Genomic DNA, 20,879 nt, shown 5'->3' with positions numbered 1-20,879 from the left:
CAAAAGTCACCAGTGACTGAACATGGGCTCTTAAAACAGGTCCCATTAACAGAGGTGAATCACTGTGGCATCTCTCAGAAGAGTTAATAAGCTGGAAGTGAGTTCTTACTTTATAATTCTCCAGAAACAAAGGTCACTGTGTGTACTCAATAGTTTTTTTTTTGTTTTTTTTTTGTTTTTTTTTTTTTTTTGAGACATAGTCTTACTCTGTCACCCAGGCTGTAGTGCACTGGTACAATCTCGGCTGACTACAACCTTCGCCTCCCGGGCTCAAGCTATTCCCCTGCCTCAGCCTCCCAAATAGCTGGGATTACAGGTGCATGCCACCATGTACAGTTAATTTTTTTGCATTTTTAGTAGATACAGGGTTTCACCATGTTGGCCAGGCTGGTCTTGAACTCCTGACCTCAAGTGACCCACCTGCTTTGGCCTCCCAAAGTCCTGGGATTATAGGTATGAGCCACCATGCCCAGCCATACTCAATAGTCTGAACAGATACACACTTTCTCCCACTCCTAAGCAGTGACTGGAAAAAAAAAAAAAAAAAAACCATGAACTTTTGTGCATATGAGTGTTATAGATTTCTTCAAGGTGCTACTGAAATCTGTCAAGATATTCTGCTTCGCATCACACTAAATTGCCTTTTCAAGCCCTGCCCTGGCTTTGCTTTTTAATTTAGAAGCAGCCTAGTTTAATGGAAAGAAGAAGGACTTTAGAATCCGATACGGGAAGGGGGCGGTGGCTCATGCCTGTAATCCAGGTACTTTGGAAGGCTGAGGTGGGCGGATCGTTTGCGGTCAGGAGTTTGAGACCAGCCTGGCCACCACAGGGAAACCCCATCTCTACTAAAAATACAAATATTAGCTGGGCGTGGTGGCACACGCCTGTAATCCTGACTACTTGGGAGGTTGAGGTGGGAGAATCACTTGAACCCAGGAGGCGGAGGTTGTAGCGAGCCAAGATCGCACCACTGCACTCCAGCCTGGGTGATAGAACATGATAGAACAAGACTCTGTCTCAAAAAAAAAAAAGAGTCCAATAGATACATTGGAATAGAATCCCAGCTCTGGGGCTCCCTGACTGTGCGAGTGGGAAACCTTCTCACCCACTGACCCTCACCTGTAAATGGAGGTAACTCCTGGAGCAGAGGAATTCATCACGCAACGTGATCATGTGTGTAAAGCAGGCTCCAAGTGCCCAGGAAAGGGTCCATTCATTTCTGCCACACTAGGGGCCCTCAGAGGGTATGTCTTCCCCTCCACACATGGTGACTCCGCAGGTAACTCCGTAGTGGGACAGGACATCATGGGAACCCTACACTATGGTCTCCCTTATTAATGAGCTACATTTCTCTCCGCATAAAGGATCTCATCGCTCCAGGCTCGGGACTTCCCCTTTGGTAAAGAGCTACAGAGAGATTCCTGGGAGGAACACGGCATTTTGAAATCACAACCACCAAGGAAATGTGAAAGAGCAACTCGACCTCCACACCTACTGCTGCTTGCCACGTCTCTGCACTTCCTTCCCCATGTCTTTTTTTTCTTTTTTTGAGACTGAGTCTCTGTTGCCCAGGCTGGAGCACAGTGGCGTGATCTGTGCTCACTGCAACCTCTGCCTCCCGGGTTTATGCCATTCTCCTGCCTCAGCCTCCCGAGTAGCTGGGACTACAGGCGCCCGCCACCACGCCCGGCTAGTTTTTTGTATTTTTTAGTAGAGACGGGGTTTCACCATGTTAGCCAGGATGATCTCGATCTCCTGACCATGTGATCCGCCCACCTCGGCCTCCCAAAGTGCTGGGATTACAGACGTGAGCCACCGCGCCCGGCCCCTTCCCCGTGTCTTGTAAAGCAGTGGAGTAAACACAGCCTGGACAAGACACCCACGCACCTGTCGGAGATCTCGGAGCCTTCTTCGAGGCCGGGCAGCAGGCCGACGATGAACGCCTGCAGACTGGGCAGGAGCAGCTTCTGCAGTGGGAGGAAGTACTTCTCGTACAGGGTGAGCAGCACTGGCCTCACCGACACCGCCGCATGTGCCAGGAGAGGAAACAACCCGCAGCTTCGAGAAAGAACGAGAGGGAACGGGGCAGAAATAAGATACCCAGTCAGAAGTCCCACGTGACAAGCCAGCCGAGGGGAGTTTTCACAAGCAAACAGCTGGCCATTTAAACTGCTGGTTTCGATGTGTGTGTGACATGAGATGGTCACAAAACACTGTTACGTAATGAGCCGGCAATGAAGCTGTCCACACGTTCAGATCCTACTTAAAGTTCCCTTATAAAAAAGTCAGGACAGATAGACTCTAGAAGGCGCCCAGTGACGTCTCCTGATGATGGCTTTATGATTAATTGTTGCACACACAGCCCCACGCTTATTTTGCCTGTTTGTCATTTTCTCATCTTGTGAGCTGAAATACTGGTTACTTGGGTAATAAAAAGGAACACAGCAGAGAAGCAATCGTACCTGTACAGAAACAAGTCCTTGGCCAGCCATTTGGTCCCCACAATTTTAAAGATAATCTCGTAGGTTTCTAGGGCTTTTAAGTGCACACCACTGGGCAGGGCAGGATGCAAACACTGAGCTAATCTTTTACTGATGAGGAGCCGTCTTGGCAACAAGGAGTACCTCAGGTTACTCTGAAGAGCCTGTCAAACGAGAAAAAAAACACATGAGGAAGAAGGCAGTGATATTTATAATGGAGAGTGAATCTGCTGAAGCCAGAGAGACTGCAGCCATGCCCTGGTGTGGCTGTCAAGAAAGAGATGCACGCAACAAGGGGGCAGAGGGGCTGCATGGCGAGAGTCCACGGCAGCTCTGGCAGCTCTGGAGATGAGGCAGGCACAACGACTTTCTTAGTACGTGGCCAGCTTCTCGGTCACACCTCGGAGCCCATGATGGGTGAGGGCCGTGTGGTTCTCTGTCTCAGGAAGCCATGAGTAGGGGCTCACCCAGAAGATATGGATTGGGATTAAAGGAGACCCTTCCGGGATGTGACTCCTGACATTTCTACCAGTTGGAGGTGGCGCTGGGAGGGACCCATGTTCCCAGGAGGAAAACGGCACTACCCCACTGGCCTGGAGCAAGAGTTGTCCCGAGCTAGGGTTCCGTAAGCAGGACACACGACATGTCTGCGGGAAAGCATCCCAGGGTGCTCGCTCTACCCAAGAGACAAGGTTGAGAGTGTGAACAGATCGATGCCGTCCTTCATGGCATTGAGTAACCATGGGCAGAGCTCTGTGCGTGGGAGGCCCCTCATGGCTTAATCTTTTTGTTGTTGTTGTTGAGACACAGTCTTGCTCTGTCACTCAGGCTGGAGTGCAGTGGCACGATCTCAGCTCACTGCAACCTCTGCCTCCCAGGTTCAAGCAACTCTCCTGCCTCAGCCTCCCAAGTAGCTGGGACTACAGGAGAGTGCCACCACGCCTGACTAATTTTTTGTATTTTTAGTAGAGACAGGGTTTCACCATGTTAGCCAGGATGGTGTTGATCTCCTGACCTCATGATCCACCCGCTTCGGCCTCCCAAAGTGCTAAAATTACAGGTGTGATCTACTGCACCCAGCCAGCTTAATCTTATAACAGAGTGTCTGATGTTATGGGGGAACGATCCGCATAAGTAGTTCATTTGCTCACACAAATATTTACTGAAAGCCTACAGGGTAAAGTTCACGCTTCTTTTTTTTTTTTTTTTTTTTGAGACGGAGTCTTGCTGTCTTCTCTTGCCCAGGCTGGAGTGCAATGCCATGATCTTGGCTCACTGCAACCTCCACCTCCTGTACCTCCTGGGTTCAAGCGATTCTCCTTCCTTAGCCTCCTGAGTAGCTGGGATTACAGGCACACACCACCATATCCAGCTACTTCTTGTATTTTTAGTAGAGATGGGGTTTCACCATGTTGGTCAGACTGGTCTTGAACTCCTGACCTCAAGGGATCCACCCGCCTCGGCCTCCCAAAGTGCTGGGATTACAGGCATGAGCTACTGCGTCCGGCCAAATTCACACTTCTTAAAAGGTCATTCAAAGGCCTCCCAAGCACGGCTTCTGCCTGTTCTGCCTGCAATCTGTGGCTCCAGCCTGCCTTTCACTGCCCCTCGCCTAAATGCCCTTCCGGCCACCTTGCTAACTCTTCCTCACGTGTGATTTAGCTCAGTGCCCCCATCTCAGGGAGGCAGAACAGACCTCCCCTCTGCAGTGCGAGGGCAGGGACTATCTTACTCTTCTCTGCTGTCTCCAGCACCTTGCACGGTGCCTAGAACAAAGCGGGCAGTCAGGAAGAGCATCTAAGACATGTGCAATGCCAGCTGCATTCCATCCACATCAGAATCGTGGGCCCTCGGCCTCGTGACTGCAGGACCGTGACAACTTTCCTCCTGTATGCAAAGACTACGATCCCACCTCTAAAACACACTCAGGTTATGTAGGACATAAAAGGAAGGTAAGGAAAACAAGAATATTTTTTCATCAGAGACCTGTGGTCTAAGTGAATTCTCAAATTCAATAAAATGACATCTTTAAAAAAAAAAAATCAGATATGGTCAGGTGCGGTGGCTCACATCTATAATCCCGGCACTTTGGGAGGCAGAGGTGGGTGGATCATAAGGTCAGGAGTTCAAGACCAATCTGGCCAACATGATGAAACCCCGTCCCTACTAAAGATATAAAAAATTAGCCAGGCGTGGTGGTGCGCGCCTATAATCCCAGCTACTTGGGAGGCTGAGGCAGGAGAATCACTTGAACCCAGAAGGTGGAGGTTGCAGTGAGCCAAGATTGCACCATTGCACTCCAGCCTGGGCGACGGTAAGACTCCATCTCAAAAAAAAAAAAAAAAAAAGAGAGAGAGAGAGAAATGCAGCAAGAGCAAAGGCAATGAGCCAACAGGACTTAGAAAAATGAAAAGATGCCTTTCCTTTGTGATAAGAAAAATAAAATTAATATTATAGTGAAATACCATTTTCTTCACCTGTCAGAGAGGTAAGCTTGACTCAAGCATACAGGTTCAAGCATAGAGCAGAGTGATCTAGAGATCAGGAACAAAGCTAATCAAAACCAGGTCTGGATTTGGCCAGACAGAACTTGCGAGACTGCTCCTTGGAGCTGTCATCACACAGAGATTGAGTGTTTACACACTCCACATGGACCTCGCACTTAACAAATGCTTCAAAACTAAGGCTAAACAAACCAATAAACGAAACTGAGGCTATTACTAATGCCTGGTCTAAGTATGCAAGCTTGGGCACCAGACCCTCCAATCCCAGTTTCACAATTTGCTGGCTGGGCAAGTTACCTTTCTGGACTGTAGTTTCATCTATAAAAATGAAGACCATGATACCTCACGAAGTTACAAGCGTAAAGAGATACCATGTATAAGGAATTTAGCATAGTGCCCAGCACAAAGTAAGCAATCCACACACATGACCTCTTATTATAACAAACTGAAAAATGAGCAGAAGATTCAAAGAAGGAGACAAAATGCATTGCATTTTAGGAGAATCAGTTGAAACCCAGTTGTTTACTAGTGATGTCCTTCATTGTTACAAAAGCAACAAGGGCATTAATTAGAGAAATTGAGAAAAATATAGTATTAGAAAAGAAACTGTTGTATGTTTGATGGTGAGATCAACTGCAGGCCCAAAATATGGCGAGAATTTTAACAGATGTTGAAGTCATGGAAGAAACCTGCATGTAAGAGGTACAGCTGAAGAACCTAAAATTTCCTTTTCAGATGATACAAAAAAGATAAATAATAATATGGTAATAATATTTAACATTAAAAGGAGATAAGGTATTATTTCTTAAATGACACAGTGAATTTTTTTTTTTTTTGAGACCGAGTCTCATTCTGTTGCCCAGGCTGGAGTACAGTGGTGTGATCTCGGTTCACTGCAACCTTCGCCTCCCAGGTTCAAATGATTCTCCTGCCTCAGCCTCCTGAGTAGCTGAGATTACAGGCACCCACCACCACATCCAGCTAATTTTTGTATTTTTAATAGAGATAGGGTTTCACCATGTTGGCCAGGCTAGTCTCGAACTCCTGGCCTCAGACAATCTACCTGCCTCAGCCTCCCAAAGTGCTGGGAATAAAGGTGTAAGCCACTGTGCCCAACCCAAAACATTTTCTTTTTTTTTTTTTTTTGAGACAGAGTCTCTCTCTGTCACCCAGGCTGGAGTGTAGTAGTGCAATCTTGGCTCACTGCAACCTCCACCTCCCAGGTTCCAGCAATTCTTCTGCCTCAGTCTCCTGAGTAGCTGGGACTACAGGCCCGTGCCACCATGCCTGGCTAACTTTTGTATTTTTTATTAGAGACAGGGTTTCACCATATTGGCCAGGCTGGTCTCGAACTCCTGAATTCATGGTCCACCCATTTCAGCCTCCCAAAATGCTGGGATTACAGGCGTGAGCCATTGTGCCCAACCCAAAATCACTTTTTTATTTTTTTTGAGACGGAGTCTCGCTTTGTCACTCAGGCTGGAGTGCAGTGGTGTGAACTCGGCTCACTGCAACCTCTGCCTCCCAGGTTCCAGCGATTCTCCTGCCTCAGTCTCCTGAGTAGCTGGGACTACAGGTGTGTGCCACCATACTTGGCTAATTTTTGTATTTTTTAGTAGAGACGGTGTTTCACCATATTGGCCAGGTGGGTCTCGAACTCCTGACCTCGTGATCCACCCGTCTCAGCCTCCCAAAGTGCTGGGATTACAGGTGTGAGTCACGGCACTCGGTCTTCAAAATCACTTTTTTTAAGGAGAAACTGATTAAACAGGAAATTAAACTTTCTTATTGATTTCACTCAGGAACTATACTGTTCTAAAAGCATTCCTTGAGCTATAACTAGGACATAATTATAATATTTTTGACCTCATTATATTCATAGGCTCAGTAGGCTGGCCTTAAAATACTAAAATGTAAGTATAAAGTATGTTTGAAAAAAAAGATTCAAACTACATCCAAGCTTAACAGAAATCAGGAAGTGTCGCCATTGCTCCACTCAAGAAAATATCTTTGTTTTCCTTTGACTTTACACAAACTGACAGTATGACAGTCCCCAGGACACGGCATGATTTAGAAGCATTCTGTGTAGGCCACACGATGAAAAATTCCAGAAGGCTACACCATGGATACAAAACTTAATATGCTTAAAAATGGTTAAAATGGTAAATTTTATGTTATATGTATTTTACCACAATTTACAATGTTTATATGTATTTTGCCACAATTTAAAATACTTTTAAAAAGGAGTAATTTAACCATATGGGTGGGGAGGGGAGAGAATTATGTTTCATTTTTAAAATGCTTTATTTAGCCTGTAAAATAAAAATGTGAAATGTTTCCTTTAAAAGTTCCTAGCAGAGATAGTCACCCTACTGTTGCACAGAGTACAATGCTGACTTCAGAACGCCAGATGTCTTTGTCTAGAGAGAAATGTAAGTCGGCCAACGTAGAAGCATGTCTCCCATCGAGCGAACGAGGAGCTGCATTTTTCACGGTGAAACACCGACATGTCTTCCTTCTGGAAGTCAGGCATCTTTATAAGGGTGTTCTTTCCATGCCACTGAAAGGAAGCTGCACAGTGGCACAGTGAGTCGGGGAGGCCAGGTGGCACAGGCTCGAACACTTAGTGAACCACTTGCCAGGGGGCACTGTTAGTGCCCTTTAGACAGGATGAAAATGGAACAGACGCAGAGCCGTAACAGACCAGCACTTGGCCGTGACTTCCCAAGTGCTCACGGTGTGGCATTCCCCCTTGCCTGAAATGGCATGACCCAGTTGCTTTGCCAGCTTGAGGGAGTGGTGGTGGCAAGAGATAAGCTGGAAAACAGGCACCAGGCAAGGCTGTCGAGAGCCATCTCAGGGAGTCAGGGTTCCACAGGTAACCAGTGAGACCAGCTTTTGTTGAACTGGGAGAGCAATGCTGCTATAACTCGTATGTAAACAAGGAGCTTCCTTCTCTGAAAGGTCACAGCTGAAATATCATTGTGTTCTATTTACCTAAGTCAGCTGAACCCTAACAGGGCCATGCACGCGATGAATCAGCTCTCAGCATGAGTTATGACATCCACATCCCCAAATCCCAGCTTCCAATAAAGCTGCTAGCAAGGAATGGGTCACTCAGGCTAACTCCATTTTCTGCATCAGGTAAGGAGACACATTAGAATATGCATTTTTTTTCTTTTAAAACGTTCTTAAAATTACTATGCTGCTTGAGTAGGAGCAGAACTGAAGGCTGAGTATATCACCTACTAGAGATTTTAAAAGCATGCTCAGAAAAAAAAAGAGGCAGGCCAGGTGCAGTGGCTTATGCCTGTAAGCCCAGCACTTTGGGAGGCCAAGGTGGGTGAACTACTTCAGTCCAAGAGTTGCAGACCAACGACATGGCAAAACCCTGTCTCTACCAAAAAATACAAAAATTAGCTGGGCATGGTGACGTGCACCTGTAGTCCCAGCTACTCTGGAGGCTGAAGCAGGAGGATCACTTGAGTCTAGGAGATCAAGGCTGTGGTGAGCTACGATCACACCTCTGCACTCCAGCCTGGGCAACAGAGTGAGACCCTGTCTCAAAAATAAAATAAAAAATAAAATAAATAGGCTGGGCATGGTGGCTTATGCCTATAATCCCAGCACTTTGGAAGGCCGAGGAAGGCGCATCACCTGATTGGGAGTTCAAGACCAGCCTGGCCAACATAGTGAAACCCTGTCTCTACTAAAAAAAAAATACAAAAATTAGCCAGGTGTGGTAGCAGCCTCCTGTAATCCTAGCTACTCTGGAGGCTGAGGCAGGAGAATCACTTGAACCCGGGAGGTGGAGGTTGCAGTGAGCCGAGATGGTGCCACTGCCCTCCAGCCTGGGGACAGAGCGAGACTCTGTCGAAAGCCAGGCCTTGGCTTTAGCAATGTCGTTCCCCCAACAGACGGTGAGTGGGTGCTGGCCACAGTCAAGCACCCGCTTGACAGGGGAGGGGAGGGGAGAGAAGAGGAATGGAGGGGAGAGGAGAGGAGGGGAGGGGAGGGGAGGGGAAGGGAGGGGAGGGGAGGGGAAGGGAGGGGAAGGGAGGGGAGGGGAAGGGAGGGGAGGGGAAGGGAGGGGAGGGGAGGGGAAGGGAGGGGAGGGGAAGGGAGGGGAGGGGCGGAGCAGCCAGCTCATCCAGGCCAGGCCTTGGGGGAAGAGCACAGTGGATGCTTGACTGTGGCCAGCACCCACTCACCATCTGTGGGGGAAATGACATTGCTGAAGTCAAGGCCTGAGCCTTGGCAGCTTGGCCGGTTCAGAAACTCATTTTTATCAGTTTACCCAGAGGTGGCTCTGCTGTGGAGGGAATGTTTTACTGGTCGCTGGTCGAGTTCCTAAGACGAGCTCCAGAAGTCAATGGGAGGGGAACTGTGACAGAGGCCAGGCTCCGAACAGCAGGCCTGGATCTGAGTCCAGGCTCCAGCTCTCATCTGAGCAAGCCTGTCACAAGTCACTGGATAGCTCCGAGGCTCTGCTTTCTCACCCATTATTTCTGAAACCTGGAATCCTCCAAAGTTGGCACCACTCAGCCCCTTCTACTGAAGAACGAGCTAGAGCTCAGAGGTTTGCCTGCAGCTTCCCAGTGTGCAGAGTATTTCAGGTCCGCCAGTGCCCTGCAAAGCCCACACTCCGGGGATACGGGTGGAACATGCAGACATGTCAGGGGAGGCTGAGGAAGTACTGTAGGTGACCAAAAATGTGCTATCACCTACTCATAAGCTGGTCACGCAGGATAAACTCAAAAAGCAGCTGAAACATCCAGAGTATTCATTCTATTTCCACTTCCCCAGTGTGTCAGGGTTAACACTGGATATGCATACACATGTCCACACATGCAAGCACACAAATACATACATACATTCTTCCCATATACACACACACCTTATACACATGCACATACACATTCCACACATATACACTGCATACACACACACACGTATACACACACCCCACACGTGTACACATGCACAAGTCATGAGCAATAGAGCCTGTCAACAACACAGGCTGTTCCCAATCTCTTAGTTAAGATGACTCAGGAATCCATATGCTAGATCAGAAAATCACTTCTTTTTTTTTTTTTTTGAGACGAATCTTGCTCTATTGTCCAGGCTGGAGTGCAGTGGCACGATCTTAGCTCACTGCAACCTCCGCCTCCTGGGGTTCAAGCAATTCTCGTGCCTCGGCCTCCCGAGTAGCTGGGATTACAGGCGCCCGCCACCACGCCCAGCTAATTTTTTATTTTTAGTGGAGACGAGGTTTCACCATGTTGGCCAGGCTGGTCTCAAACTCCTGACCTCAAGTGATCCACCCGCCTTGGCCACCCAAAATGCTGGGGTTACAGGTGTGAGCCACCACGCCCGGCCCAGAAAATTACTTCTTAAAACACAAGGCAACAAACTCACCGCTGCCTCACGGCGGGTAAGCTGCAGCACACACGTGCACATGCCGCCCCTTATTTCTCCTGTCAGAATTTATTATGACACTTAGACTCAAGGCCACTCCGTCTTGCCACTAACGCCTATTTTCCCTGTCTTCCCACAGAGGAAAGTTAGGTAGCTGTGATGCTGTATAGTACCTTCCGCATTTCTAGACTTATTTTATTTTATTCTTTTGCAATGGCACAGCACTTCCTCAGCCTTCCCGACATTGTCCCGTGTTGCCCTCAACCCTGGAGTGTGGGCTTCACAAGGCGCTGGCCGACCTGAAATACTCGTCGTATACCTGGGAAGCTGCAAGCAAGCTTCTGAACTCCAGTTTCTTCGTCAGTAGAAGAGGCTGAGTGGCACCGGGTTTGGAGGATCCTAGGTTTGAAAAACAATGGTGGCAGGCATATAATATGGGCTCACAAAGGAAATTGTTCTATACAGGGGTCTAAGAGCTAACAGTCTCAGAAGTGGTGAAAAATGGCAGGAGGAGGTGAAGGCAGCTGAGTTCTGTAATAAATCACAGGAAAAGAAGGTAAGGATGTGAGGCCAACTCACCCTTCAGAACACAGTCTACACCTTGAAATGTACATGATGCAGAGAACACTGCCATTCTTATGCATTTATCATCACAAACCAGAAAATCAAATAATAGTAATCATACCATTAAAAATATAAAATGACATAGTATCAGGAAATATTATTTTTCTAATTTTTAAACATATTTTAATCTACATACAAATGATCTGTTTAACAAACAGCAAAGCTTATAGGGAAACCTGCTTGTTAGAGACAGAAGAAAAGAAAGAACGCCTTGGGGACAGAGTCTTATTACGAATCCTCAACAGGTTTCAGTCCCCAAAGTCCTACTGGTAGAACTCAATATTCTTCAAAAATCACATCCAGAACAGAACTGGCATGCTCTGATGAAATGAGATGTTATCTCTTCCCCCCAGTTCCTTCTTCTAGAGAACTCCCAGAGGTCTTCCTGATCCTCAGTGCTACAGCAGAGAGGGTGCAGAGTGGCTGTTCAGAGCTCCAGCCTCAACCTCTCACAGTGATCCGGTTCCCCGCAGCCCGCAGAGCCTCCCACACCTGAAGCGCATGTGGGCTGCCTGCTGGGACAGCACTTGTGTATGCCGGGCAGCCTGAGCACCAAGGAGAATGCAGAGCCTCAGGCCAGTGGCGAAGCACACAGCTCTCCACGATGGCCTGTTCTGAATCCAGTCTGTGGTCTTCCTCCTCGAGCTTTCTCGTCCTGCTGCCCTAAGCTACTTGCATGGGAAGAGGAGGCCTGTGAAAGAACCAGCTCTCGGCAGCTGAGTGGGAAGGGGCCTTTAACAGCATATACAGGGGCTGGGCGCGGTGGCTCATGCCTGTGATCCCACCACTGGGAGGCAAAGGTAGGTGGATCACTTGAGGTCAGGAGTTCAAGACCAGCCTGGGCAACACAGCGAAACCCATCTCTACTAAAAATACAAAAATTAGGCCAGGCGCGGTGGCTCACACCTGTAATCTCAGCACTCTGGGAGGCCAAGGCAGGTGGATCACCTGAGGTCGGGAGTTTGAGACCAGCCTGGCCAACATGGTGAAATCCCATCTCTACTAAAAATATAAAAATTAGCCGGGTGTGGTGGTGCACATCTGTAATCCTAGCTACTCGGGAGGCTGAGGCAGGAGAATCACTTGAACCTGGGAGGCGGAGGTTGGAGTGAGCCAAGATCACGCCACTGCTCTCCAGCCTGGACGACAGAGTATGACTCTGTCTCAAAAAAAAGAAAAAAAAAAAAAAATAGAAAAAGCAAAAAACAAAAATTAGCCAGGCGTGGTGGTGTGTGCCTATAGTCCCAGCTACTTGGGAAGCTGAGGCAGGAGAATAGCTTGAACCTGGGAGACAGAGGTTGCAGTGAGTTGAGACTGCACCACTGCACTCCAGCCTGGGCGACAGACCAAGACTACGTCTAAACAACAACAACAACAACAAAACCCACGTACACAGGAAATGTGAAGACGGCATGAAAGCTGGGCTATCTCCAGATACATTCAAGCCCAAAGCTGACTCCTCTCTCCAAAAGGCAGCAACTATACAACTCCGTCCCAGGCACTCAGAACAAAGAGGCAGAGTGCTGCGGCTGGCAGAGGTGGCAGGTGCTAGAAGCACAAGACCCCCTCCAAAACACAACAAAGGTTCTGTACTTGGAATGGTGCCTCCGCCATGGGAGACGGAAGGTCCTCCGCAACTGCTCTGTAGGAGTCCTGCTCCCAGCCAGAAACCGCTCCAACGGCTGCGAGACACTGCACCTTTTAAGGATGCACAAAAAACCTTTACTGTCAACAGACAAGTACATCTACATCAGCCTGCAGAAGAAACAGGCTCTGGCTCTGGGGTTAAGGATGGTCCAGGGTTGTGAGCTCAGCAAGGACATGTGTGGGCTGTAAAGAACAGACCATCCAGCCATACAGGTTTAAATGAAGAAATGTATTGCCTCACAAAACCAAAGGTCTACAGCAGTGGTTCTCAACGGGGGAAATTTTGCCTTCAGGGGACATTTGGCAATGTGTGGAAACATTTCTGGCTGTTACAACTTTGGGTGGAGGAGGGGGTGACGCTGGCATCTACTGGACTGAAGTCAGGGAGGCCAGGATGGGAATAAGCATCCTACAGAGAGCTGGACACGGTGGCACACACCTGCGATCCCAGCTACTCGGGAGGCGGAGGCGAGAGGATTGTGTGAGGTTGTAGTGAGCTATGACTGCATCTGTAAACAGTCCCTGCACTCTGGCCTGGGCAATATAGTAAGACCCTGTCTCTTAAACAAAACAAAACATCCTGCAGTGCACAGACCACCACCTACCCGCAGCCAGAATGTCTGCCATGCCACAGCATGCCAAGGCTGGGAAACCAGGGATACAGGAGCTTATTTCTGCATGTGGTTCATGCAAGGGCTCAGTGACATCCCCAAAAGATCCAAGCATTTTGGTGCCTTACATGCTGCCAATGATGAGTCGGCTCTTTTTTTTAAGACAAGGTCTTGCTCTGTGGCTCAGGCTGAAGTACAGTTGTGCAAACATAGCTCATGGTAGCCTCAACCTTCTGGGCTCAAGCAGTTCTCCTGCCTCAACCTCCCAACTAGCTGGGACCACGGGTACACACTATCACACCTGGCTAATTTTAACTTTTATTGTAGAGATGGGGTCTGGCTATGTTGCCCAGGCTGGTCTCAAACTCCTGGTCTCAAGCCGGCCTCCCGCCTCAGCCTCTCAAAGTGCTGGGATTATAGATGTGAGCCAGCACACCCTGTCAGTGAGTTGACTCTTAACCTGTCTTTCCCTGTCATGGCAGTGTGTGCTCCTTTTTGTCTCTTTGTATGAGAAGAAAACCTTTCCAGCAGCCACCCTGCAGCCTTTCCTGAATTTCTCATTGGGCAAGAGCAGGTCACGTGCTCACCTTGAAATTAATCCCTGCCAAGGAAAACAGGATTTCTAGGATGAAGTCCTAGGACAGTAACATTTACTGCTGGAGCACATCACCACGTGATCCCCAAATATAACTGGGGTTCTCTATTGGCAAGAAAGAAGAGGGGAGAATGGTTATCAAGGTAGGTAATCAGTGAGTCTGCCCCAATCTCAGAAGTAAGTGGTGAGTCTGAACATGACCCCAGGTGCTCCAACTCCAGGCTCCTTCCCAAATTACACAAATCTGAATTAGATTATTTTCCAACATATTTGCTTCCCAGGCACATCTTAGGTGATGGGAAAATCTAGCCTAAGTACAAAAATCACCCCCAAACACAAGAGTAATATGGAAGGCAGAACTGTGATGTCTGGCAAAAAGCAATTCAATACTTGACATGTTGATCAGGTAATGAAATCACATGCCTTTCTTGCCATATAAAGATAAGTAGTTATTAAAGTTAGTAACCAAGGAATAAACTGATCCTTTATGAGACAAGAAACAGGGGAGGTCACAGGGCAGAGATAACGGCGAAACACTACAGACTCTTCCATTAAACTCAGTGCACGCCAGGTGAGTGCAGGCACTGGACCTGGCCCACCCAAATCACGGCTCCCTTCTTCTGCAGTTAGGGCTGCAGCTGGGCCATGGCTGCCCAGTCTCCCTGGGAGGCACGGGTGGACATAACACGTGCCATCAGGACCTGGCTTGTTAAAACCTCAGTATTTGTGCTTCTCTGTGTCCTCCTCTCTTCCTGTGGGACAGAATAGGAATGAACACAGAAACCGTGAAAGTCATGTGTTCAAGAAGACAGAGTCCTGAGCTGGGCGTGGTGGCTCACACCTGTAATCCCAGCACTTTGGGAGGCTGAGGCGGGTGGATTACCTGAGGTCAGGAGTTCGTAACCAGCCTGGCCAACATGGTGAAACCCCATCTCTACTAAAAATACAAAAATTAGCCAGGTGTGGTGGTGCACGCCTGTAACCCCAGCTACTCGGGAGGCTGAGGCAGGAGAATTGCTTGAGCCTGGGAGACGGAGGTTGCAGTGAGCCGAGATCGTGCCACTGCACTCCAGCCTGGCTGACAGAGCAAGATTGTCTCAAAAACAAAAAAAAAAAAGAAGACAAGAGTCCTGGCTTGAGTTTCTGAAATGACCATGTAGAAGAGAGCTGCCCATCCATCTGAATAATATGCTTAACTGATACATGAGTGAGGATAAACTTCAACTATACCAAGGGCATTGATTTTGGACTTCTTTGTTACAGCAGCCAACATTATATGGTTAATACACTGAGAGTAACATTGCTATTCAACACTGTTCCAGGAAATGCTAGCAAAACATTAGGAAAAAATAAAAATACAAATCAGTATTGGTTGATGGTACACCTGTCTACCTGAGGAAAACAATCCCATTTACAATAGCAAAGACACATGTATAAAATACTTAACATACTTGAGGAACAGGAAGGTCTTATGTAAGAAGAACTCCTAAGGACACAAGTGAATACTTTTTTTTTTTTTTTTTTTGAGACACAGTCTTACTCTCTCTGACAACCCAGGCTGGAGTGCAGTGGCATAATCTCAGCTCGCTGCAACCTCTGTCTCATGGGTTCAAGTGATTCTCATGCCTCAGTCTCCCAAGTAGCTGGGAATACAGGTGTACGCCACCATGCCCAGCTAATTTTTGTATTTTTAGTAGAGACGGGGTTTTGCCATGTTGGCCAAGCTGGTCTCAAACTCCTGACCTCAGGTGATCCATCTGCCTTGGCCTCCCAAAGTGCTGGGATTACAGGCATGAGCCATTGTGCCCAGCCACTTTTTTTTTTTTTTTTTTTTTTTGAGACCGAGTTTCACTCTTTTGCCTAGGCTGGAGCACCATCTATTGCCCAGGCCTGATCTCAGCTCACTGCAACCTCTGCCTCTTGGGTTCAAGTGATCCTCCTGCCTCAGCCTCCCAAGTAGCTGGGACTAACAGGTGTGCGCCACCACACCCAGCTAATTTTTTGTATTTTTGGTAGAGATGAGGTTTCACCATGTTGGTCAGGCTGGTCTTGAACTCCTGACCACAGGTGATCTGCTCAGTCTCCCAAAGCGCTGGGATTACAGGTGAGAGCCACTGTGGCCAGCAAAGTGAGTACATCTTAATGAATGATGGGAACTACCACATTTCTAAAGGGAAGGTCCCAAGTGTGTAAAGATGTCACTTCTTCCCAGAATAGTCTAAACTGTTATTATCTATAATGGTTAATATCAATAACCCCCTGCATTTTTTTTTTAATTTATAAATTATCCTAATGCTCCCAACATGGGAGTGGTGGAGAAATTCTGGAATCAGAAGAGTGACAAGATTGGGGCAGAGAATGTGGTCCTGCTGGATAAACACATGACAAAGTACAGCAGGTGACAGCCTGTGACTCTGGCATCTGTGCAGGCAGAGGAGTGGGGCAAATAAAGGCCAGCACATACCCATGTGTCCAGAGGCTTAACTGTATGTCCACTGACCCAGCTATTCCACCTCTAGCAATTTATCTTGACAAAAATAGCCACGTGCGTAAAGATGTTCATCACAGCTTTATTCAAAGTCGTGAAAAACTGGAAATACACTAGTTCAACAATAAGGGGCTTCGAGATCTTGTCCACTCCTATACAGTACCCCCTCCCTTTCTCTCACACACACACGAGATTGAGTGGGCTATACGTAAACTGTTCGCCTGTGCTTTTTTGCCCCCTTATTTATAAGCATTTTTCATGTTAGTAACTACCAGTCTACTTGGTTCCACGGCTGTGTGTGCATTATATTGTCGTTCCATGACTTGTTTCACAACTACTCCCCCACCAGGGGTGGTAGCTCCCAATTTTTTGCTATTACATACAATAAAACAGTGAAGATTCTTACGGTGATCTTTATGTTATGTGTCTATGGAAGTAAAACAAAGTTACAATGACCACTTACTGACTTTCTAATCATCTGTCACGTGAGAAATGCAGAAGCCACAATAAGAGAGTATTACACTCTCATTAAAATGACCAAAGTGAAAAAGACTGACCATACCAAGTGTTGAAGAGGATGGGGGCGAACTGGAGCTTTCATACGCTGCAGCTGGGAAGGTAAAACGATAAAATCACTTTGGCAGCTTCTTAAAAAATTAAACGTGTACCTACTGGAAGCAACCCAAATGTCCACTAATGGGAAATGGATAAAGAAATTGTACATATCCATGAACTCTGACTCAGCAGTAAAAAAGAAGGAACCTCTGATGTACACAACAGCCTGAATCACTCTCAAAATAGCTTTGCTGAGTGAAAGAAGCCAGACCAGAAGAGGAGAGAGAAGGCACATACTGTGGGATTGCATTTATATAAACTTTCAGAAAATGCAAACAAATCTATGGTGACAGAAAACAGATCAGCAGTTGTCTGGGGACAAGGGAGGGAGGGAGAGGACAAAGAGCAGGAGGAAACTTCCGCGGGTGACAGATCCATGCTCATTGTCTTGATTGCGGTGATGGTTTCACAGCGATAAACGTTATGTCAAAATTCTTCATACACTTTTAAATGCCTGAAGTTTATTGTATGTCCAATAAAGTTGGAAAGAAATTTAAAAGGAAAAGACTATTTTTAAAAGATAGGTAAATGGGAATGCCTGTATGTGACTCAAATACAACCTTGAATGTTGGTATTCCTGTTCAAACAGTTGTGTTTTTTTTTTTTTTTCTGAAAAATACAAGTTTAACTTAGTTCCTTCTGTATTAGTTGGCCCAGGCTGCTGTAACAAAATACTACAGAGTGGGTGGCTGAAACAACAGAAATGTACTTCTCCCAGTTCTGTAGGTTGGGAGTCCACGATCAAAGTGCCAACAGTTTCAGCTCTCTTCCTGACTTGCAGACAGCCATCTCCTCACTGTGTCCTCACATGGTGGGAGGTGGGAGGATGTCTGTCTCTTCCTCTTCTTTTTTTTTTTTTTAAGAGACTCCTGGGCTCAAGCAAACCTCCCACCTCAGCCTCCCAAGTAGCTGAGACTACAGGTGCATGCTACCACACCAGGCTAATTTTTTTTTTTTTTTTTTTTTTGTAGAGATGGGGTTTTCCCATGTTGTCCAGGTTGGTCTCAAACTCCTGGGCTCAAGTGATCCACCCGCCTGAGCCTCCCAAAGTCCTGAGAGTACAAGTGTGAGCCACGGCGCCTGGCCTCTTCCTGTTCTTGTAAGGCCACAGTCCTATTAAATTAGGGTCTCATCCTCATGACCTCATTTAACCTAAATCATCTGCCAAAGATCCTACCTTGATATACAGCCACACTGGGGTGAGGACTTCAGCATATGGGTTCGAGGGGAGGAGGAGAAACACAGTTCAGTCCACAGCACCTTCCATACCAAGGCCTGACACGCAGTTTCTAGCTCCCGACTTTCTGGGCAGAATTTACATACTGTAGCTGGGTCACAAACCCTTTTCCTCATCCATAAACTCAATTCTGTTAGGTTACTGGATGTTTTAGTCTATCTTCTGTTGCTTATCACAGAATACCTGAAACTGGGTCATTTATAAAGAAAATAAATTCACTTTTTGCAGTTACAGAGGCTGAAGGGGCTGCATCTGGTGAGGGCCTTCTTGCCGGTGGAGACTCTCTGCAGAGTCCCCAAGTGGCGCAGGATATCACATGGCAAGGAGGCTGAGCATGCTAATGCTAGCTCAGGCCTCTCTTCCTCTTCTTATTTAGCTACCAGTTCCTCACCCAGGATAACCCATCAATGCATTAATTCATAAATCGAGTAACCCATTTATGAGAACAAAGCCCTCATGATCCAATCACCTTTTAAAGGCCCCCCCACCCCAATATTGTCATATTGGGGTTAAGTTTCAGCATGAACTTTGGAAGGGCCATTTAAATCACAGCACTGGAGGAGTAATTCATCTCTAAATATGGACTACCTCCATCCCCACAGCAGACCTGAAAGGAAGAATGGCAAAAATATTCCTTCACTCAAACACAAAATAAATAGACTATCCTGGTTACAAATTATTGAAAAGCACATCAGACTCTTTTCAGCAAAGAGAAATGCTCTTTTCAAAAAGACCACCTCGACCTTGCAGTGTGAGTGGCCCTCACTGAGGCTGCTGTCAAGCCTGGGGTAGCAGTGCCCTTGCACATCCTCAGCTCCTTCAGATAACCTGGGGTAAGGGGCGAAGCTGCAATGTCATCAGAGCCCCAGCATGGCAATCACAACAGAATGACAGCAAAGTTATTCAGCAGCCTTTGCCACACCTTAGAAATGGAAGTTAGGGCTGGGTACAGTGGCTCACGTCTGTAATCCCAGCACTTTGGGAGGCCAAGGCAAGAGGATCACCTGAGGTCAGGAGTTCAAGACCAGTCTGGCCAACATGGCGAAACCCCATCTCTAATAAAAATACAAAAAAATGTGCCAGGTATGGTGGTGTATGCCTGTGATCCCAGCTACTCAGGAGGTTGAGGCAGGAGAATCACTTGAACCAGGAGGAGGAGGTTGCAGTGAGCCAAGATTGGGTCACTGCCCTCCAGCCTGGGCAACAGAGTGAGACTCTGTCTCAAAAGAAACGGGAGGTGAGGGGAGGGGAGAGGAGAGAAAGAGAAATGGGAGTTGGATCTGCATCTTTAAAATCCTGGTGCCAAAAGCATCAGGACACTGCCAGAGACAAATGGATGCTGGGCTGGCCCCTCTCCTGCAGAGGTACAGGATCTAGTTTAATGTGAAGCCCATCAAGAATTCCCATCAACAGCATCCTTTCCATTTGGTCTCTTCTCAAGCAATTCAGGCCTTTATCATTCCACAATGACCCTGGCCCTGCACTTACCTGACCACCTCCACCCTCACAGTCACAGCCACCGAGGTCATCAGAACAAACGTTGCTGGAAAATGGCTAAAATCACAGCCCCAAATTTAGGTGTCACGCTCTAACAGATGAGGCCCTACAAGTGAGATGCTGAGATGAAACCAGGCACCCCGCAGGCCGAAAGGTACAGCTCATACACAAGGAGGCTGGCAGGGCTGGTGGCCTTGTTCCAGGCCACTGAGCAATGCAGGGTCTGGCCAGCAGGGATAAGCAGTGCAGAGCTAACTGTGGCAGCAGCACCAAGGCTCCAGTGGGGGAGGAAGGCTGAAAGGACCATCCCCAGCAAACATGCAGGATACCCCCACAATGCAGTGCCCCATGAATAAGCTGGTGCAGAGCTCTTGGCATGCAGTGCAGGGGGCACAAATCACCTGGAAGGCTTTCTTGACTCAGCAGTTCTGGGTACGTCACTGTATCACCACACACATGCACGCACGCACACATGCATGGACATGCATACGCACACACACATGCACATGCACGCACACACGCACATGCACAGGCACACACACGTGCACACACACGCACAAGCACACACACGCACACATACGCACGCATGCACACACACACGCACACACCCCAAAGCCAAAGCTCACTGGGCTCCTGGACCACGAACAAGACTAAAGAAATCACACTTCCTCTGTTCCTCCACTAGGTGTGTGATACAAGACCATCTGGGCTTCCACCAGAAATCAGCTTTGTAAACAGATTACAGGTGGAGAGACAGCCTGCACCTCCTCATCACACTCTGTCATGGTTGAACTGTATCCCTCTCAAACTCCTATGGCAAAGCCCTTCCTGACCTTCACCTGAGACTCAGACTGTATTTGGAGACAGGTTTTTTTTTGTTTTGCTTTGTTTTGTTTTTGTTTTTGTTTTTTTTTTGACAGAGTCTCACTCTATTGCCCAGGCTAGAGAACAGTGGCGCAATCTTGGCTTTTGCATCCTCTGTCTTCTGGGTTCAAGTAATTTTCCTGCCTCAGCCTCCTGAGTAGCTGGGATTACAGGCATGTGCCATCACACCCAGATCATTTTTGTATTTGCAGTAGAGACAGGATTTCGCCATGTTGGCCAGGCTGGTCTTGAACTCCTGACCTCAAGTGATCCACCCACCGTGGCCTCCCACAAGCCAA

General features: G+C 47.5%; 1 protein-coding gene across 1 annotated transcript in view; it reads right to left on the bottom strand.

The window, feature by feature from the left end:
- Positions 1 to 20,879, bottom strand: part of DOP1B (DOP1 leucine zipper like protein B) — a 122,137-nt gene that overhangs the window by 81,621 nt on the left and 19,637 nt on the right. The window contains exons 3-4 of the mRNA XM_037984775.2: positions 2,463 to 2,644; positions 1,888 to 2,058 (exon numbers count right to left, since the gene is read on the bottom strand). Of these exons, the coding sequence (XP_037840703.2) occupies positions 1,888 to 2,058; positions 2,463 to 2,644 (353 nt within the window). The remainder of the gene's footprint in view (positions 1 to 1,887; positions 2,059 to 2,462; positions 2,645 to 20,879) is intronic.

Source organism: Chlorocebus sabaeus, chromosome 2 (genome assembly GCF_047675955.1).
Source record: "Chlorocebus sabaeus isolate Y175 chromosome 2, mChlSab1.0.hap1, whole genome shotgun sequence".
NCBI classification, from domain to species: domain Eukaryota; kingdom Metazoa; phylum Chordata; class Mammalia; order Primates; family Cercopithecidae; genus Chlorocebus; species Chlorocebus sabaeus.
This window is presented reverse-complemented; position numbering and strand designations above follow the sequence as displayed.